This window comes from Dasypus novemcinctus, chromosome 18 (assembly GCF_030445035.2).
Source record: "Dasypus novemcinctus isolate mDasNov1 chromosome 18, mDasNov1.1.hap2, whole genome shotgun sequence".
NCBI classification, from domain to species: Eukaryota; Metazoa; Chordata; class Mammalia; order Cingulata; family Dasypodidae; genus Dasypus; species Dasypus novemcinctus.
In genome coordinates, this window is record NC_080690.1 from 1,407,585 (window position 1) to 1,426,812 (window position 19,228).

Sequence of the window (19,228 nt, forward strand, 5' to 3'; positions counted from 1 at the left end):
GAGGCCCGGGGGCGGGACCCGCGCCTGCCCCAGCCCCTCAGCGGGGAGTGGCCCCCATACCCCCGGGCCCCCGCGCCTCGCCCACCGCCTTTGCGGCACCGCGGGCAGCCCAGCCCCCTCCGCGCGGCCCGCTCTCCGGTCTCTGTCTGACCCCCAGGCCTGAGTGCGGGACCCCAAAGAAGCGCGTCCAGACCCCCTGCGTGTGGCTGCGCACCAGGGCACCGCCAGCCCGCTCTCCCCTTCAGGACGCATGTCCCTGCCTCCATGGGGCCTGGCTCGGCGCGGGGCCTGGAGCAGGTCCAGACGCACGGTGGGCCCGCGTGGGGGCCCCAAGATGCTCAGGTGGGGGCTCGGTGGGGGCGGGAGGGGCAGGGCGGCCTCTCCAGGCAGTGAGGCTTGAGCCAGACCCCCAAAAAGAGGCGAGAAGGGGGGGCCGTTCAGGCTGCCGTGGCCCGAGGGGGCGCCCCGGGGCGTTGGGGGGCAAGGCGCCCGGGGACCCCGAGCAGGGGGCCTGCTGGGGTTTGGGGCAGGAGCCGCACGGTGGCATCTCGGCCCCCAGGTCTCTGCTCCCCCCTCCCACCTCCCCCAGGGGCCCGGCCCCTCATGTCTGGCCTGGGCACTCCGTGCTCAGCCGCAGGGGCTGCCCTTGCCACCACCCCGTCGCCCCTTTCCTGCGGCCCATCACTGGCCGCCTCCCCGGGCGCGGTCTGCGCACTGGGTGGTGGGCCGAGGCTCCTGGCCCCTGCCCCCGGCCAGGCTCCCCTTCATCCACGTTCCCGTTGCGCTTGATCTGGGGTGCCTGTGAACCCGCCTCTGGGACGAGGGTGTCGGCATGGGCCCTGAGCCCTGGCCCGTCCAGCCGCCCGCTCTCGGCCCCGACCCCGCCCCGGGTGCTCGCGTCCGAGCCGTTGCGCGAGGGCGGCCTGGGCGGGGAGGGCCGGCGAGGGCAGGCCGCGGAGGGCAGCGCCACGCACCTTCTTTGGTCGTCACTGGGCTGGCCGCCGCCCCGCGCTGGACGTTGACGGGCCCCACAGCTGCAGCCACACGCGGGCCCGGCCATCAGCGCGGCCTCGACAGGCGGAGCGGGCAGGGCGGGCGGGGCCGGCCGCAGCTGATGGGCAGCAGGTGCCGCGACGGCCGAGCTGGTGACCGCTGCTTCCCGCTCGCCTGGGGCCGGGGAGGGGGCCGCTTCAGGGGAGGGGGCCGCTTGTGGGCGGGGGCTCCTCGGGGGAGGGGCTGCTGGGGGGCCTGCAGTGCGGGGGGACCTGCCTGGGCAGCCTGCCGTGTGCCGTGGGCGCCTCCACGTCTCCGGGCTGCCCTTTCGCCCCGTAAACGAGGGCGCTGGCGCAGTGTCCGTGCTGGCCACGGTAAACATCGCCTGGTCCTTGCATCACCCCCGGGGGCTGGGCACCCCGCCCTCCGCGCCTGCTGCCCTGGCGCCTGCCCTGCGTCAGCTGAGAACTGCGCCGCGTCCTGGGAGTGGAGGCAGGGGGGTGAGGGGCTGACGCCAGTGGAAGTGACAAGCCTCCAGCACCGCCCCCCCCCCCCCGTGACCCCGGCCCTCCCCCTGGGACCCGGCTGTGGGGGTCCAGCCGGGGGCTGTCAAGGGCAGTGCAGAGAGGGGTCTGTGCAGGAGGCCTGTGAGGGGCGCACAGGGGCCTGCTCCACCCGCGCCTCACCTGCCCTCACCTGTTGCATGCCCTCACCTGCCTGTCACCTGTGCCTCACCTGCCCCTCATCTGCTCCTCACCTGTGCCTCACCTGTCCTCACCTGTTCCCCACCTGTGCCTCACCTGCCCCTCATCTGCTCCTCACCTGCCCTCACCTGTGCCTCACCTGCCCTCACCTGTCCCTTGCCACCCCCTCTCCCCAGTCCTGACCCCTGGGAGGGGCCCCCAAGCCTCATGGGCCTCGGCTTGCTGGGACAGCGCCCCGGGGAAAGAGGCCCTGCTGATCTGGGCACCCCGTTTGTGGTCAGGCCTGGGATGTCATGAAGCGGATGGCGTCCTCCTGTCCGGGGGCCACCGCTGTGAGGGGCCCCGCCCCCAGGCACCTCGATGGGCCACTTAGGACCTGGAGCGCAGAGGGGGGACCCCCAGAGTCTGGTTTCGGGGGGTGGGCCAGAGCCACCACCTCACCCGGCGGACCTTGCGCGCCCTCACCATCTCCCCCTCCTCTGCCCGTGCCCCCAGCGGACAAGAAGGCAGCAGTGATGCCGGACCCCCCAGCGGAGGTGAAGACGCAGCCCCGGCCCGCGCCCCCCAGCATGCCGCCGCCACCACCCACCGCGTCCCAGGGAGCCCCACGACACCCCTCCTTCGCCCCCCACACAGGTGAGTGACCCCAGAGCTGCACCCCCGGCAGGGCCCCGGCACCCGGGCGGCTCCGGCCTGGCTGCACCTCCAGCCAGGGCGGGGGTGGGGACCTGAGGCCCGTCCAGCCTGGAGCCCCCCGGCCCCTCAGGGGAGGGCGGGCAGGGTCTCAGGCGGCGGTGGCCTTGGTGGTGTGTGGAGCCAGGGGCCAGCCCAGGGGCCTTCCTGGGGCCCACGTCCACCACCACGGCCACGCCTCTCCACGTCAGAGGAGGGGCTGGGGGCGTTTTGCCGCAACGTCAAGCACGCGGACCGTGGGTGTCGGCCAGCGTGGGGAGCGGGGGAGAGAGCCCCCCGCCCGGGGACCCTTCCTGGCCTTGGAAATGCCAGTGACGCCCCTGCCCGGAGGGAGGCCAGGCCCTCAGCTGCCCCCGGCTCCCTGCCACCCACCCGGGGCCCCACGGGTCCGGCCTCCGCACAGGCCTGGCTCTTCGCCCCTGGACTCGAGGTGCTGGTTCTGCCGGCCGGGCAGGGCAGCACTGTGTCCACAGCTTCGGCCACACCCCTGAGGTCAGGGGGTTGGACACCCAGCCCAGGCCCGGCCTGGCCCTCCTTGGTGGGGTGTCAGTTGAGAGCTGGCCTGACTCCTGCAGACCTGCGGGGGAGATGGGGGGGCAGAGGGTCGTGCGCCTGGGGGTCAAAGGTGGGGGGCCGAGGGCAGGGGACTGTGAGCGCCCGGGGGCCGAGGGCGGGGTCCAAGGACAGGGGGGCCAAGGGCGGGGGGCCGAGGGCAGGGAGCTGTGGCTGTCCAGCGCAGGCCCAAGCAGGAGCACAGTGGCGAGCGCCCCCTTTCTGCGCCTTCGTCTCTCACAGAACGTTCCGGCTCGCTCTTCCTGCGGGGCCTTCCGAGCTGGGGCCATGCCCACCTCTGCCAGGGCGCAGGGGGCCCCAGCTTGTCCCTTCTCGCGTGGCCGCGGGCTGGCGGCTTCTCGTTCCCCCGCCCACGCTGCCCGAGGCAGAGCGAGACCCCTGCCCACCTGCGCAGGTGGGGGTCGTGGCCCCGGGGTGCTCGCACTGCTCCACCACCTGGGGCAGCAGCACAGCTCCCAGGCCCCCGAGACCCCACCTCGTGCGGTCAGGTTCCCAGCGGGAGACGGATCCGTGCGGCTCAAGCCCCTGTGTGCTGCGGGGTCTGCCCCCTCCCCGGAGCCCACGCCTCCAAGTGCTGGGGTGGGCGCCGGACATTCCTGGGGGCGTGGGGGGCTCGGGGTCCCATCCTCCGGCCCCGTGGCCCCCACCCCCACAGGGTCACGGTTCTGGGGTGGAGCTGCGGCTTTAGGGGCGAGACCGGGCTTCTCCCTGTTTCGAGGCCGCTGCGCGGCTCTGTCTGAAGCCTGGGCCACTGTGGGGGGCTGAGGTTTGCTCCCTGGAGGCCAGTGTGACGCGCGTCCACGCACCTGCCGCGGTGGCTCTGGCGTGGCCGTCCCCGCGTCCCCAGGGGGCCTCCGAGCCCAGCTGACGAGTTACCGTCCTTGCCCGCGGCTCGAGGGCTCTGGTTTTTCCTGCACGGTGACCGCTGGACCTCTCAGGGCCCAGCACGGAGCCAGGGGGTTGAGGCACAAGTGTGGCCCAGGACGGGGTGGAAGGAAGAGAACCTGAGAAGGGAGCTGAGGAGGGGTGCGCAGACTGAGCCACCTCGAAGCGAGGGGATCCTCAGAGGGCCGTCGCTCCGTCCTGCCCTTGGTTACCCCCTGTGACAGGTAGCTCACTACTCGTTCTTACAGAGCTGCAGCCTGTCTCCCTGGGGCTCCCGCCCACTAACTCCAGCTCAGACCAGTCGAATTTTCCTTGCCGTTTGCGTGTTTCTTGCCCCCCCCCCCGGCCTCCTTTTGGAAGCACGTTTGGCTCGTCTGTTGATGGAAATGCCGCACCCCGAGTCTAAGGGCAGTTTTCACACGCACGTGGCCGCCCGGCCGAGATGGACCTTCCGGGAGGAAGAGTTATAAAACAGGACTGCCGGCGCACGGCGGTGGGCGCGCTGAGATTCACGGAGCCCCAGGGGGCCAGGCCGGAGCGGCCCGGAGGGCAGCCAGTGCTCCCCGTTACGTCACAGACGACGATCCGGTTCCCAGGACTGGGTCTCAGGCGGGGGGGGGGGCAGCGCCCCCGCCGCAGCCCCCCCGCCGCAGCCCCTCCCTGACGGCGTTTTTCTTATTTTGCTCACAGCTCAAGAGGACGGGCCTGCACTGTTTCTGCCCCCCGGCCGTTTTCATGGCTGCTTAAAGTGGTCCATGGTCTGTCTTTGTAAGTAAAATAACAAAAACCGCCGCCTCCAGGGAGGCCTCCACCACTGCCCCCCCCAGACCCCCCCCCACCGCCCCTGCACCCCCCGTTACCAGAGGAGGGTCCCAGGCCGCAGGCTCCGGCCGAGCTGCACAGTCGCGCTCACCCGCTCCAGGGCCCTCGGGCACGTCCGCGGCTGCCCGGGCTCCCTCTCGCACCTGCGCAGGGGCCGTGTGTGGCCGTGCTGCGACTCTCGAGTTTCAAGGGCAGACCTAGCCCTGCCCTTCCCAGAGGGCGACTGTGCCTCAGTGTCCTCACCTGGAAAACGGACGTGCTTGCAGCACCCGGCGCCGAGGGTGATCAGGAGCCACGTGCACTGGCGCGGCGGCCCGCACAGGGCCCGGCACACCCTCGCGGACGCACACCCGCACGAGGCTTGTGGAGGTGCCGGGTGGACAGAGGGTCTAACCGGCTGGCATTCAGGGCGTCCATCAGGCATCGGACCCGGCGTGGCCCGTGGGGGGGCGGCCACGTGACTGGCGCCGACACAACGAGCGAGCGTCTCTCCTGATGCTACCGGCGCCGTTACCCGGCGACAATTTGGTGCCACCCCTGTGCCTGGCAGGCGGCCCCGGCGCTGGCCATGACCCTCTGCCGTGACGCTGGTGACGGGTCCCCCGGTGGAGGCGAGGGGCTGGCAGGCGGGCTGCGGCCCAGGCCGACCCCCACCCGCGGCCCTGGGGCTGGAGGGGGCGCGAGGATGCGTGTGCGGCCGGGACACGTGTGCGGTCTAACTTAGTAACACAGCTGTCGTGGGAATAAAGGCCCTCGGCCTGCGGGTTATTTTCGGCGTCTCTTTAGCAAGCTGCTGACACTGGCCTGCGGCACGGGGCGCCGGGCGAGCGGGGCGCCGGGAGGGCCCGGGCACGGAGGGCAAGGCTGGTAAGCGTGGGCCAGGAGGCCAGGCCGGGGCCGGCAGCGTGGCCGGGGAGGCCGGAGGGCCCGCACCCGGCGGCCATGAGAAGTGGGCCCCCCGCTGTGGAGAGGCCTCCTCAGGGCAAGGGGCACAAGCTCTGCAGGTGCCCCAGCCGACCTGAGGGTCCTTTGCCTGAGGCGTGGTGGGTGGGGGCCGCCGCGCTCAGTCCTCGCCACTGGTGACACTCTCGAGCCGCAGCAGAGGCTTCTGGGGCCGCTCAGCCCGGAGGGCAGGTGGGCTCCGCCCGCAGGGCCTGGTCCCGGGGGCAGCGCCTCGGAGCCGTGTGTGGCCTCGGGGGGCTGCAGCCCCCAGGGAGCCAGCGGCTCTGACCTGCCCTGCCACCCCCATTTGCGCCGACCCCAACGGGGTGAGGACCCGCCTCTGTGCAGACACGGCCAGGCGGGCATGTGGGCCTCATGGACAGGGCAGGGGGAGCAAAAGGAGTGTGCGGGCGTGCCCACGCCTGAGCATGGCCATAGCCTGTGAGCACACTGCATGTCCTTGTGTGTTCTGTACCTGCATGTGCATGTGTGCGTGGCCGTGTGTGTCCTGTGGGCGTGCAGTGTGTGTGTGTGGTGTGTGCCCCTTGAGCATGCAGCGCACATGCATGTGGGTGGCCACATGTCCTGTGAGCATGCACCACATGTGCATGTGTGTGTGGTCACATGTGCACGTGTGTCCTGTGGGCATGCACTGCGTGTGTACGTGTGTCCTGTGGGCGTGCACTGTGTGTGTATATGGCCATGTGTCCTGTGGGCATGCACTGCGTGTGATTGTGTGTCCTGTGGGCGTGCACTGTGTGTGCACGTGTGTCCTGTGGGCATGCACTGCGTGTGCACGTGTGTCCTGTGGGCGTGCACTGTGTGTGTATATGGCCATGTGTCCTGTGGGCGTGCACTGCATGTGCACGTGTGTCCTGTGGGCATGCACTGCGTGTGCACGTGTGTCCTGTGGGCGTGCACTGCGTGTGCACGTGTGTCCTGTGGGCGTGCACTGCGTGTGCATGTGTGTCCTGTGGGCGTGCACTGCGTGTGCACGTGTGTCCTGTGGGCGTGCACTGCGTGTGCACGTGTGTCCTGTGGGCGTGCACTGCGTGTGCATGTGTGTCCTGTGGGCGTGCACTGCGTGTGCACGTGTGTCCTGTGGGCGTGCACTGTGTGTGTATATGGCCATGTGTCCTGTGGGCGTGCACTGTGTGTGGGTGCATGGTTGTGTGCGTCCTGTGTGTGCACTGCTTGTGCATGTGTGTGTACGTGGCTGCATGCGTCCTGTGGGTAGGCACTGTGTGTACACGTGTGTGTGCATGGCCATGTGTGTCCTGTGGGTGTGCCCTGCGTGTGTGTCTGCACATGACGAGGGAGTGACCGCCTTCGGGGAAGCAGAGGGTGCAGCAGGGAGCAGCCTCTCAGCGCCGTGTGGGGCAGACTGCAGGGGTGGCGAGTGTGTGTGCGAGTGTGTGGGTGTGCGAGCACGTAGGCGTGCGAGCGTGTGGCAGCCAGCAAGAGTGAGCACCCGTCACCCCAGGGAGCAGCAGTGCCCAGTCCCCTCCCCGGGCCACAGCCCTGCAGTGCCCGGGGGCTCTGGGTGCCCTGTGATCTCTGACCTCTGCAGGTGCTGGCGGGGGGAGGCCCAGGGGTCAGCAGGGGGCCAGGGCCAAGGGCTCCACGGCCACCCGCGGCCTCCCCCCTATCGGCCTGGTCCAGGGCAGAGGCCCAGCAGCCCGGAGCCCCGGTGGGGAGGGGGCCCTCGCCAGCCCGTGCCCAGGCCCACCCAGGGCCCTCGCCTCACCTGCCTGTCCTCAGCAGGCCCGGGCTGCGTGCGTGTGCGTGTACCTGCGTGTGTGCACAGGGGTGTGCAGGAGTGTGTGTGCCCAGCTGTGTGTAGGGGTGTGTCTGGGGGTGTGTGCACACGTGTGTGCATAGGGGTGTGTGCACGTGTGTGCAGGGGTGTGTATCTGGGTGTGTGTATCCTGGTGCGTGTGTCTGGGTATGTGCAGGGGTGTATGTCCGGTGGTGTGTGCATAGGTGTGTGTGGGTGTGTGTTTGCACGGGGGTGTGTGCACACGTGTGCGTGGGGGATTTGCACGGGGGTGTGTGCTGCCTCCATTTGTTCAGCAGCTCTGGACCGGGTCCCCGGCTGGGCTCAGCCCATCTCTGGGGGCGACAAGCCCTCAGCCCCCACGAGCCCCCGAGTCAGCTGAGGGGCCTGTGTGGGGCGATGCCACCGGTCGGGCTGGCCGTGTGGACAGAGGGGCACCTGCCAGGGGGCGCTGGGGGCACCAGCCTTCCGGGACCTTCTGGGGTGCTGCCAACTGGACAACCTGGGCCCCTCCTGACGTGCTGGCTCCCGCTCCGGAGAGGGGCGCAGCCAGACCTCCTTGGGGCGGTGGCACTGGCGTGGGACGGGCAAAGCACAGGAGGCCATTGTCCCCGTCCCCGCTGCGCCCTCATGCCCGCCCCCCCCCGCAGTGATGAACGGCAGCAGCCCCTCGCCGACGGCCGTGCACGGCGCCCCGTCCACGCCCAGCGGCCTCAGCAATGGCCCGGCCTCCTCGTCCACGGCCGCGCTGTCCACGCAGCACCTGCCGCCGGCCTGCGGCGCGCGCCAGCTCAGCAAGCTCAAGCGCTTCCTCACCACCCTGCAGCAGTTCGGCGGCGACATCTCCCCGGAGATCGGGGAGCGCGTGCGCACCCTGGTGCTGGGGCTCGTGGTGCGTGGGGCCGGCGGGTCATGGGGGCACAGGCGGGTCGCGTGGGCGCGGGCGGGTCGTGGAGGCCGGGCTGGTCGCGGGGGCGCGGGCGGGTCCCGGGGGCGCGGGCGGGTCCCGGGGACGCGGGCGGGTCGCGTGGGAGCCGGGTGGGTCACGTGGGAGCGGGCGGGTCGCGGGGGGCGCGGGCGGGTCGTGGGGACCGGGTGGGTCGCGGGGACCGGGCGGGGCGCGGGGGCGCGGGCGGGTCGCGGGGGCGCAGGAGCGGCCGCCCCGGGGCCTGGGGACCCCCGCGCTGCGCACAGTCGCTCACGTGCCTCCCAGGCCCCCGCCGCGCCGGCCTGCCCCTCGGGCCCGGCTCCTTGCAGCCCTCGCTGTGCGTGGGCGGGCGGAGGGGCTCGCAGCCCCGCATGGCCCTGACCTGCCGGCCTTGGGCCCCCAGAACGCGACGCTGACCATCGAGGACTTCCACTCGCGGCTCCAGGAGGCCACCAACTTCCCCCTGCGCCCGTTCGTCATCCCCTTCCTGAAGGTGAGCGCGCCCCCGCCGCGGGTGCTGAGGAGGCTCCAGAACCCTCTCCCTGGCGCGTCCCCCACGACCTTGCTCTCGGGGGTCCGGGACCCTCGGGGCTGCCCTGTCCCTGAGACCCGCTGACCGGCTGGAACAATTCCCGCTGGTTAAGGCCTCAGGCCGGTGACCAGGTCAGGTCAGCCGCTGTCCTGGCCAGCGCCGGGGGGCCATGCCGCAGCCCCGTCCAGCTCGGCGTGGGCTGGAGCCGCTGGCTGACGCAGCAGGGGACCCCGAGCACCTCCTCGCCAGGTGCTGTGCTGAGCTCGGGGAGGGGGCCCTGGGGGGGGGGCGAGGACGGCAGGTGGTGGACGGGTGGGTGGGCAGAGGGGCAGGGTTCAGGTGGCGGAAGAGCTGTGTGTCTAAGACCCAACGGCACCCACGGTGGTGCTTGGGCCGGTGGTGGCCGCGACCCCACAGCACAGGGACCCAAGTGTCACCTTAGCAGGGGGACGGGGGACGGGTGCCTGCACCGCCGGAGCTCCCTTGGCCACGCAGCCTGAGGTCAGGGCTCCCCGGAGCCCACTTGGGGAGCACTGGGCACCCGCGGCCTCCTCCACTGCACGCAGCCCCTGGACCGGCCACACTGGCTTCCAGGCCCCGGACCCGGGGGCCAGGGTGTCTCCTCCTGGTGGGCTTGGCAGCCCCTCCCTGGCCTCCTTCGGGGCGCCGTGAGGACAGACCAGCCGGCGTCGCCTGGGCGAATGCGCACGCGTGCCTGCGCCTCTGCGTCACAAGCCTTCTTGGGGGTCCAGTGGTGCCCAGCGCCGCAGCACACACCACGGGCAGTGGCGGCCAGGAGCTCAAATGGCTTCTCCAGACTGGGAATGCCCAATGCCTCTGTGGCCCTGGGGGGGCGGCGCAGGACCCCAGCTGCTCCCAGTTAACAGGCAGGGAAACCGGGGCCCCAGGGACGGAGCTGCAGCTCGGACCCAGGTCCCGCTGACTGCGCGCCCCTGGGCCGGGCGTGCCCTGGCAGCCCCCCTCCACTCGCACACCCGGGCCCCCCTTCCTGCCCTCGGCCTTCCGTGCGGCGCCCGCACCCCCAAACCGGCGTGGAGGGGCGGGCTTGTCAGGCCCCCTGCCCTCTCCCTCCCCCCCCCACCGCTGACCCTGCCGCCACGGAGTGCGCCCTTTCAGTTAGAACTCGGGGGCGCCTGGGGGTGGCGTCGGCTGCCCGGGGTTGTCCGGGGGCAGGGCCTCAGCGGGCAGCCCCTGGCCCACCTCACGCCCCGGACCCCTGCGTCTTCCCCACCTTCACCACCATCGCGTGGGGCCCCGGCCGTGCTGCCGGTGGAGCACCCTCCGTGCCTCAGTTTCCCGTGCCTGCAGGGGCTCACACAGCCGGGGGAGGGGCTGCCTGCGTGCTTCATCCTGCCCACAGCCCCAACCAGGCCCCTATGCCGCGGGGACGTCCGAGGGCGCGGGTCAATCCGGCTCCTGACGTGGAGCTTCTGGGGAGAAGCCGGGAGAACTCGGAATGAGAAACAAGGGAATAGACGGGGTGTCCTGCCCACTTCAGGCCTGTTGGGGAGACACCCACCGGGCACCCCCAGAGCCGGCACCTCTGGCCCTGGGTCCCCGCTTCGGCCACACCTCTCGGAACCCCAAGCACGTGGGGAGGGGGCCGTGCCCATGAGCGGGCGAGCAGCCGGGCAGTGGGGTGGCCCCTCGGCCAGCGTGGCCTCGCGCCCGCCGCCCTCCAACCTCGCGCCCACCGCCTCCAGCCTCATGCCCGCCGCCTCCAGCCTCGCGCCTCTCATCTGACGCTGGGCCGTGGCACAACAGGCCGCCGGAGGGGCAGCCCTGTGTCCTGGAGGTGCCATCACCGGGCACGGTGTGGAGACGCCATGGCCTTGCTGGAGAGGCGGTGCATGGTTCGCCCCATGAGCGTCTTGGCTCGCCTGACCCTGGCCTGCGTTGCCAGGTCGTCTCGGCCTTCCTGCGCACCTGAGGGCTCACGCGGCTTGGGGGTGCTGGCGACGAGCCGCTGGTCCTGGATTCTGGTGTCAGGGTCCCCCCGGGAGCCTGGGCCCTGGGGACAAAGCAGGCTGAGGAGTCGCGGGGAGCCCCTGTGCGCCCCCGGCCGAGGACCCTGACCCTGGGCCTGTCCCCAGGCTGCCCCAGGCGTCGCCGAACGACGGGGCCTTCCAGAAGCTGGAGGCGCAGCCTCCACCCGCCCGGCTCCCAGCTGGCCCAGCCGGCCCCGCGTCCAGATGTTTCCACTGCCCCACGACAGCCGGCCGGCGCCGCGCCTCCCCGCCCAGATGCCGGCACGGCTCCTCCTCCCCGGCCGGGCACAGACGGGGAGGCAAGGGGCGGCGGGTTCGCGTCCCCAGACTCCCGCGGCCACGTGTCCCAGCTCGTGCTCCTAACGTGTTGGACAGATGGCGTGCTGGCCTGTGTCCAGCCGGCTAAATAGGAAAACAGGCCTGGCAGCCAGCGCTGCTTGACAAAAACGTGTCGGGCTGCCCCATCGCGCCCGGCGGTGCTCCGAGGGGGGTGGGGGCAGTGCGGGAGGCAGAGGCAGTGGCCGCGGCAGCTTGGGGACGCCAGGGGAGTCGTGACACGTCTTGTTTACAAACACGCAGAGCGCCCACTCTCCGCCGCGAGACCCCGCCCAGCATTCCCAGGGCTGCTGCCCCCGCCACCACCTGGCCTGGGAGGCCACAGGGAAGCGCTCGAGCAGCCGAGGGGCCTGGGGCCGCGCAGGCGCCTGGCGGGCGGCTAAGGGGCCTGTGCTCTAATCCCGGCTGTGGCTGCGAGCCCAGGCACCTGTGGACGTCCTGTGCTGCCGTGTCTGGGTCCCTAAAACGTGTCTCCGGTGGCCGTGAGCGTCATACCAGCCACACGTGTCCCGTGCTCAGGGCACCATGGCCTACGGCGGGTGTGTGCCAGGGTTGACGCTCCAGACACCAGGCTCGTTCCAGGCGGGGGGCGGGGGCTGGGCCCGCTCCGTCTGTCTGTCTGCGGCACACTCATCCCCTCCCAGGGCCACCATCTACAGTGCTCAGTGCGTGCGGCAGCCAGGCCCCAGAGCCGCGATTCTCCCTCCACGGGCAGTGCCGGCTCCGCTTCGACGGGGTACAGGCGGGAGGCGTGGCGGGCGCTGGGTGGAGCCCCCGGCCTGGGGTCTTGGGTGCCCTGTCGCCCTGGGCAGGCTGCTGTCCTGCCCCGCCCCCTCCACGTGGCGCCAAGAGGGAGTGCAGCCTTGCAACCCCCCGGGCCTGGTCGCGGGTGGCGAGGCTGGGTGTGGCGAGGGGACCCCCTGCGCGCCCCCGGGCCCGGCGTCCTCCCGGGGGGGCCCTGCCCAGGGTCGAGCCCGTGCGCGGTTCTGCCGGCGGCACCTGCAGCCCGTCCCCCTCCCGCAGGCCAACCTGCCCCTGCTGCAGCGGGAGCTGGTGCACTGCGCCCGCCTGGCCAAGCAGACCCCTGCCCAGTACCTGGCCCAGCATGAGCAGCTGCTGCTGGACGCCAACGCCTCTTCCCCCGTCGACTCCTCGGAGCTCCTGCTGGACGTGAACGAGAACGGCAAGCGGAGGACGCCCGACAGGTGAGCGCCGGCCCCTGGGAGGCGGCCGAGGCCGGGCCCTGCCTGCGCCCTCCTCGCCAGGGCTCTGGGGCTCCGGGCCGGGAGGGGGCGGGGGCCGCGGTATGGCGACCAGGGGGGCAGCCTCGTGGCCTGCAATGCCCCCCCAGGGGCGAGGAGCGGGAGTCTGGCAGAAACAGCCCTGCACGTTCCCTCGAGCCCCGTGCAGACCCCGTGACTGCGGCGCCGGGGCCGGGCCGGGCCTGGGGGCCCAGGGGGCTTGTCCTTCCGTGCCCGGTGGGTTCGGGGCTCCAGCTCTGGGAGGGGGGCTTGCACTCAGGTCCTGCTTCTCGAGCCCGGAGCCCTCGCCAGGGCAGGGTGGGCCAGGCTGGCTGGAGCCTGCAGCAGAGGGCGAGGGGCTGCAGGTCCAGACCCCCGGGCTGCACAGGCCTCCCTGCCCTTCTCTTCCTCTGCGCGGCCCCTCGCCCCTGCCCGGATCCCGCCGTGGCTCGCGGCTCCGTGACCCCTGACCCCTGTCCTCTCTCGGCCAGGACCAAAGAGAACGGGTCAGACCGTGACCCGCTGCTCCCCGACCCCCTCGGCAAGCGGCCGCGCACCCTGAGCCCCGCGCAGCGCCACAGCCCCGGCAACGGGCTGCCGCCCCCCACGCCACCACCGCACTACCGCCTCGAGGACATGGCCGTGGCCCACCGCTTCCGCCACCCCGACCCCCGGGAGCTGCGGGAGCTGCAGGAGCGCCATCGGCAAGTCGGTGAGCAGCGCATGGGTGCGGGGCGTGCGCGAGCACGAGCACACATGTACTGTGCATGGGCGTGTGTGCCTGCACGTGAGTGTGAACACAAGTGTGTCTGCATGTGTGTTGGTGTGGGCACATGCGCCCTGTGTAAGCATGTGTGCCCTGTGTGAGTACACACACCAGTGTGAATACATGTGCCATGTGTATGCGCACACGTGTGCCATGTATGTAGGGATGTACCATGTGAGTGCATGTCGGCGTGTGTGTTGGCGTGTGCGTGCATGCCAGCATGTGTGCGCACGGGTGCCCTGTGGGAGTACACACACCCGCGGGTGTGTGCCCTGTGTATGTGTATATGTGCCGTGTGCGTACAAGTGCTGTGCGCGCATGTGCCAGCATGTGTGTTGGTGTGTGTAAGCCTGTGTGCCGTGTGTGTGTGTGCCAGCATGTGTGAGCACGTGTGCCCTGAGTACATGCACCAGCGTGAGTATACGTGCCCTGCGTAGGCTTGTGTGCCAGCATGTGAGTACATGTGTCCTCTGTGTGTGCACATATGTGCTGGTGTGTGCGCATGTGTCGTGTGCACAGTGTACCAGTGTGTGATCGCGTGTCGTGTGCACACGTGCTGGCCTGTGTGCCCTGTGTGTGGACACATGTGCCAGCATGTGTGAGCACGTGCCCTGTATGTGCGCACGTGTGCTGTGTGTGTGTGAGCACATGTGCCCTGTGTTGGGTGGTCTGGGCCCCTGCGGCTGGAGGCAGGGGCTCGGCTCCTTGTCGTGGGCCCTCCAGCCTGGCCTGAGCCCACCGGTCGTCCTCAGCCTCCCGCCTGGGGGCCCCTGCCTGAGGACAAGCTCACAGGGCCACCCAGGCTCTGCGCTGGCCACCGGGGTAGGGGACGTCACCCGCCGTGTGGACAGGCCGGGCGCTGCGCCGGCTGTGGTGTGGGAGGGTGGCCACGGCCCAGCAGGCCCAGCCCCATGCTCGAGCTACCCCACGGGTCCCGGGTCTGGCACCCTGCGGGAAACCGAGCGCACCCTGTGGGGCGCGAGCGCTGGCCGCCGCCACTGCGCAGGGGCACCCGGCCGCCCAGTGCGCGGCCCCCGTCTGTGCTCCTGAGCCACAGCAAGCACCCCTCCTCCGAGCCCTGCCGCTCCCTTGCCGGGCGCCGTGGGCGGCCCCGGGGCCTCTGTGCCTCAGTTTCCCCATCAACAGATCTGAAGCGGCACCTGGTAACAGCAGCCTGAGCCCGAGCATGGAGGACTGGGGGGGGCTGCGCTGTCATGGTCGGGGTGGCGAGAGTCGGGGCCCCGAGGCCGGCTGGGCGGCTTGACCTCGCGCAGCAGCGGAGAGCGGCGACCCGAGGCCAGAGCGTGTACCTGGCTTGACCTCCCCCGGTCCCCCCTGCCCACCTCTGCACCCTCCGGTGCCCCCAGGGCCCCAGCGTGGGGGGAGGCAACCCGGGAACAGCCAGCCCCGAGTGGGGGCCCCAGGCAGGGTCAGTGGAGGCCTCACCCGGGCAGGCCCGTCCCCCGCCCCCGCCTCGGGGAAGCTTCCGGGCCCCGGGCCCCGGCGGCAGGTGACGGCGTCTGGCTTGCGGCGGCCGGGCTCCGGGCAGGTGCTAATTCCCACCCGCTCCGTGGCTGCAAAAATAAACGCCAGCTGTCCGGGCAGATCCCAGCCGCTATTTTGGTTGGGGCGTTGGCACAGGCCCCAGCTCCGCGGGCGCAGGGAGGCGGGCGCCCGGCTGCTCCCCCGCCGCGATGGGGGCGCGTTTCAGGCCCAGGGGGGCTTCAGGTGTGAGGCTGAAGGAGGCCAAAGAAGAGGGAGCTCGGACGAGCTCGGGGTCCTCCCGCCAGGCTCCTCCAAAGCAGGGTCCCCCGAGATGGGGGTGGGGGACCGGAAGCGTTTGCTCTTCCCAGAGAACCGCGGAGGGGCCAGGCGGACGCCCCGCACTGCTGGGCTCGCGCTGCTTTCTCAGCTTCGGGTTGCTTCCTGTTCCTGGGGGGGGGTGCCACAGATTTTCAGTCCTTGCATCCCCGTGACCGAGGGCGCAGGCCTGGGCTGACACTGGCAGGCGCGTCCTCCCGGCCGCCCTCGTGCGCTCTTCTGTAAGGCGGGAGTGAGGACAGGTCCCCGCCGGGGCAGCGCCAGGGCTGGGGGCCAGTGGCGCAGCGCAGAGCCTGCTCATGGCCCCCGGGTCGCAGCTGTCGCCTTGTTTCCCGCGTGCGCCCTGAGCACGCGGTCCCCCAGGTGCTTTCACAGCCCGTGAGGTGGGCAGGGTAGGGAAACCGAGGCACAGAGGCAAGGGCCAAGCGTCGGGGGCTCGCTGTGCCAGCCCCCTCCCTCCCTGCGGAGCTTGCACCCGCTCCCCCCATGCCCGTCAGCCTGGGGCCTCCTGTGCCAGCCCTGCCCGGTGGGGTGGGAAGCCGGGGGGAGGACCGAGGAAGAAGAAGGAACGAGCCTGGGGTCACTAAGCGAGCGGACACGTGGGCCACAAGGACGCCGAGGGCGCTGGGCTGCTGGCGGGGGACCTGTGCAGGGTTCTGAGGGATGTGGAGGAGCCTGGCTGCCAGGAGGACATGGTGAAGCGTGGGCTGGAGGCCCTGGAGGCTGTGAGCAGCAGCGGGTGCTCCTGGGGCCCCCCGGGGCAGGAGCGGGGAGGGGCCGGCGGCGGAGGCAGCGAGTCGAGCCAGCCCGGGGACGGCGCCGCCCGCACCCACGCCCGCCGTGAGCTCCTGGCCGAGGTCGGGCCTGTGGGCAGCGCCTGGAGCTCCGCCCCCTCCGCCTTCCCTGGGGCGGGCACAGTCCACGGGTGGGGCCGGGGGCTCGGCGCGGGGCTGGACTCAGCGTTGCCCTCCCTCCCCACAGCGGTGCCCGGGCCGCGGCAGGAGGAAGTGATCGACCACCGGCTGACGGACCACGAGTGGGCCGAGGAGTGGAAGCATCTCAACCACGTTGGTGTCCAGGGCCCGGGCCGCGGGGGGCGTGGGGTGTGGGGGCCGCGGGGGGCGTGGGGGCCACGTGGGGTGCCGGGGGCCATGTGGGGTGTCCGTGACCCAGCACACGGGGTCTCCCTGAGCAGCCGCAGCACCGCGGCCCCACTCCTGCTCGCTCGCTGTCCCCGCCCCTCTGGTCGGCTGTGGGCTCAGCCTGTGAGGGACGCGGGGGTGCGGGGTCTGGCAGGGGCAGCGTTTTGGGGCTCCCTGGAGAACCCCCGGTTCGCAGTGGGCTCTCACAGCAGGGACAGGTGGGGACCCCCAGGCGCTCCCCAGAAGCAGCACCTCCCAGGACCGGGAGGAAGGTTCCGGGCTCTCTCGACTCCAGCGCGGGGCACCCCTTCAAGCACGTCACCCTCACTGTGCTTCCTTCCTGGGGGGCGAGGGGGCCGGAAGTGCCGTCCCAGCGGGCACGGGGTGTTTGGGGGCCCGAGGCCTGCAGGTCACTGGCTTCCTGGCGTTTCCGTCCCGTGGATTCCTGGATCCCGGGCTAGAGGCCGGTCGGCCGCCCCATGCCCATGCCCCGTGTCCCGTGTCCTGCACCCTGAGCCCCATGCCTTGTGCCCCTCGCCCCATGCCCCGCGCCCCGCTCCCTGCGCCCTGCGCCCCGCGCCCCTGGCCGGGGCACGTTCGGGCGGCCGGGCCCCCTCGCAGTGCTGAGGCTGCGCTGCCCACAGCTCCTCAACTGCATCATGGACATGGTGGAGAAGACGCGGCGCTCGCTCACGGTGCTGCGGCGCTGCCAGGAGGCCGACCGCGAGGAGCTCGCCCACTGGAGCCGGCGCTGCGGCGACGCCGAGGACAGGAAGGGCCCGCGCCACGGCCCCGAGGGGCCCCAGGCAGGTGCGCGGTGGGGCGGCAACGGGCCGGTCGCGGGGGCTGTGTGGACCTGAGCGGGCAGACTCCAGGCGGGACCCCGGCCCATTGGCCCAGGAGGGGGCTCCTTTCTACTGAGCACACAGATGCCCCAACTCCCGGGGCCACCCCAGAACCCCCCCCCCCGGCCCACCCCCAGGGCTGAACCAGGGCTGGGGACCTGCCCGCGGTGACGCCGGCCCGTGTTGCAGACACCCACCGCGAGCTCGTGCCCAGGAGCCTCTCCGGCTACATGCCCGAGGACATCTGGAGGAAGGCCGGTGAGTGGGCCGGGGGCGACCCGCGCATGTGCTGGGAGACCCCCGCCTCCAGGGGCTCGGCTGGCGCCGACACGGCAAAGCTGGCAGTGCGCCAGAAACGCCGCAGCCGCCCGGAGCTCGTGGGGAGGCAGGGGCGTTTTGGTTCAGGGAGGGCGCCCTGGTCCCCCGTCTGCCGGGAAGCGCATGAGCCGCGGGGAGTCGGGAGCTGGGACCAGGCACCCCGGGGCAGCAGGGGCGCCCACGCGCCCGCCGTCCAGCGCGCCGGAAGCCTGGCTCCTCGCCACTCGAGCCAGCGGCCCTCTGGGCGCGAAGGAGAAGGTGGCGCCGGGTGGGCTGGGGGCGGCACGCCAGCCGTGGGTGCAGGGCGGCCGCGGGAGGCCGCGGAGGGAGGCGAGATGGGCCCTGCGTGACAGCTGCCGGCATTCGGGTGCTCGGGTGTGTGGGTGATTCGGTGGGAAGTGGGGGCGTCTTAAGTACCTGAGAGCAAGGAGAGCGGAGGCCCCTGCCGCGGTGGAGCCGAGGGGCCGCCCACGCAGCCACCCGGGGGGGCAGCCCCCTCTCAGGCTGGCGCCTCCTCAGCCTGAGCGCCCCCGTCAGACCCAGGGACCCCAGAAAGAGTGGGAGAGTCTCAGAGGCAAACACGCCGGTGGGTGCGCCTCGGGGCAGGATGGCGGAGAGCGCGGGCGCAGGGGTTCCCACCCCGCTTCCCGGGGGGCGAGCTGGGCCGTCCACACCGCGACGCACGCGAGGGCCGTGGCCTCCGGGCGGGCCCGGGCCGGGCTCTTGACGGACGCGGCTGTGGACGCGGCGGCGCCTGTGGCTCCCGGCAGAGGAGGCGGTGAACGAGGTGAAGCGGCAGGCCCTGGCGGAGCTGCAGAAAGCCGTGGGCGACGCGGAGCGCAAGGCCCGCGAGCTGGTCAGCTCGGAGCGAGCCAAGATGGAGCGGGCCGTGGCCGAGGCCCGGCGGCAGGCCTCAGAGGACGCGCTGAGCGCCGTCAACCTGCAGGAGGACTCCAGCGAGGTAGGCCGCGCCCCGCGCCCCCGCCATCGTGCCCACCAGCTCCGTTGGCGTCGGGCGGCCCGGGGCAGCCCCGTCGTGCCGGTGCCGCAAAGGGGCCGGGGGGCAGTGGCCCGGGGTCCTGGCCCTGTGATTGGCAAGGCTGTGCAGACCCCACGGACTGCCCCACCGCCCTGGGCCGTCCATCACCTGCGAGGTGCGGGCGGTGGGTGGCGCCGTGGGGCCAGGTAGGCACCAGCTCAACCCCTGCCACGTGGAGGAGGTGGCATTTGCCACGCTCGGTGCCGGCAGGGGCCCTGGGAAGTCGCGCGGGGGGGCCCCCTCTCCAGAGCGGCCAGGCTGGCCCCCCCGGTTGAGCCTCCGCCCGGCTGGACCACGGGAGGGGCAGGAGGTGCCGGCCCCCAGGGTGCTGCCCTTGCCACCGCCCGCGCCGCCCTCTCCAGCTCTTCTGACCGTTACTTTGCGCTCCCGCGGGGTCGGGCGAGCACGTGAGGAAGCAACTGGAGAGCGGGGGTCGGGGGGCCAGACGCACAGGCCACGGGGTTCAGGAAGGCGGCCGGGAAAAGTCCCCCAAGCCGAGACCCCGGGCAGGGGAAGGGGCCGCCGTCAGGGGCGTCAGCAGCGCGTTAACGGGCCGCGGGGGCCGAGCCTGGCAGTGGGGGTGGGCTGTCACCTGGGGCATGGGGGGATTCGGGCCTCCCCGCCCCACGGCCGCCACCCAGGGCCTCCGGGGGGGCCCAGAGGCGCACGTGAGTGGTGGGCTGTCCCCAGGCTCCTGAGCCCTTCTGCCCACACAGGGCCCGAGGCGTGGAGGCCGTTTTCTCCCGCCTGGGCCCCGTGCGGCTGCAGAGGTGGGAAGTCAGGAGGTCAGGAGGTCAGAGGTCAGGAGGGCTTCCTGACCATGGGGTAGGCTCGAGGCCCTCTCCCGTGCTGAGACCCCCGG

The 19,228-nt window shown here is 72.1% G+C and overlaps 1 protein-coding gene across 4 annotated transcripts in view; it reads left to right on the forward strand.

Annotated features, from left to right (window-relative positions):
* CBFA2T3 (CBFA2/RUNX1 partner transcriptional co-repressor 3) overlaps positions 1–19,228 on the forward strand; it is a 67,561-nt gene that overhangs the window by 46,034 nt on the left and 2,299 nt on the right. For 3 of the 4 annotated variants that reach the window (XR_009181483.2, XM_058279573.2, XM_058279575.1), the window contains exons 2-11: positions 2,193–2,333; positions 4,539–4,616; positions 8,040–8,281; positions 8,721–8,810; positions 12,218–12,399; positions 12,927–13,147; positions 16,004–16,089; positions 16,809–16,974; positions 17,199–17,267; positions 18,098–18,288. Coding sequence is in view for 3 of the 4 variants with exons in the window: in XM_058279573.2 (XP_058135556.1) it covers positions 2,193–2,333; positions 4,539–4,616; positions 8,040–8,281; positions 8,721–8,810; positions 12,218–12,399; positions 12,927–13,147; positions 16,004–16,089; positions 16,809–16,974; positions 17,199–17,267; positions 18,098–18,288 (1,466 nt within the window). In the remaining variant the exon portion in view is untranslated. The remainder of the gene's footprint in view (positions 1–2,192; positions 2,334–4,538; positions 4,617–8,039; positions 8,282–8,720; positions 8,811–12,217; positions 12,400–12,926; positions 13,148–16,003; positions 16,090–16,808; positions 16,975–17,198; positions 17,268–18,097; positions 18,289–19,228) is intronic. The other variant, XM_058279574.2, reaches the window with a different exon arrangement.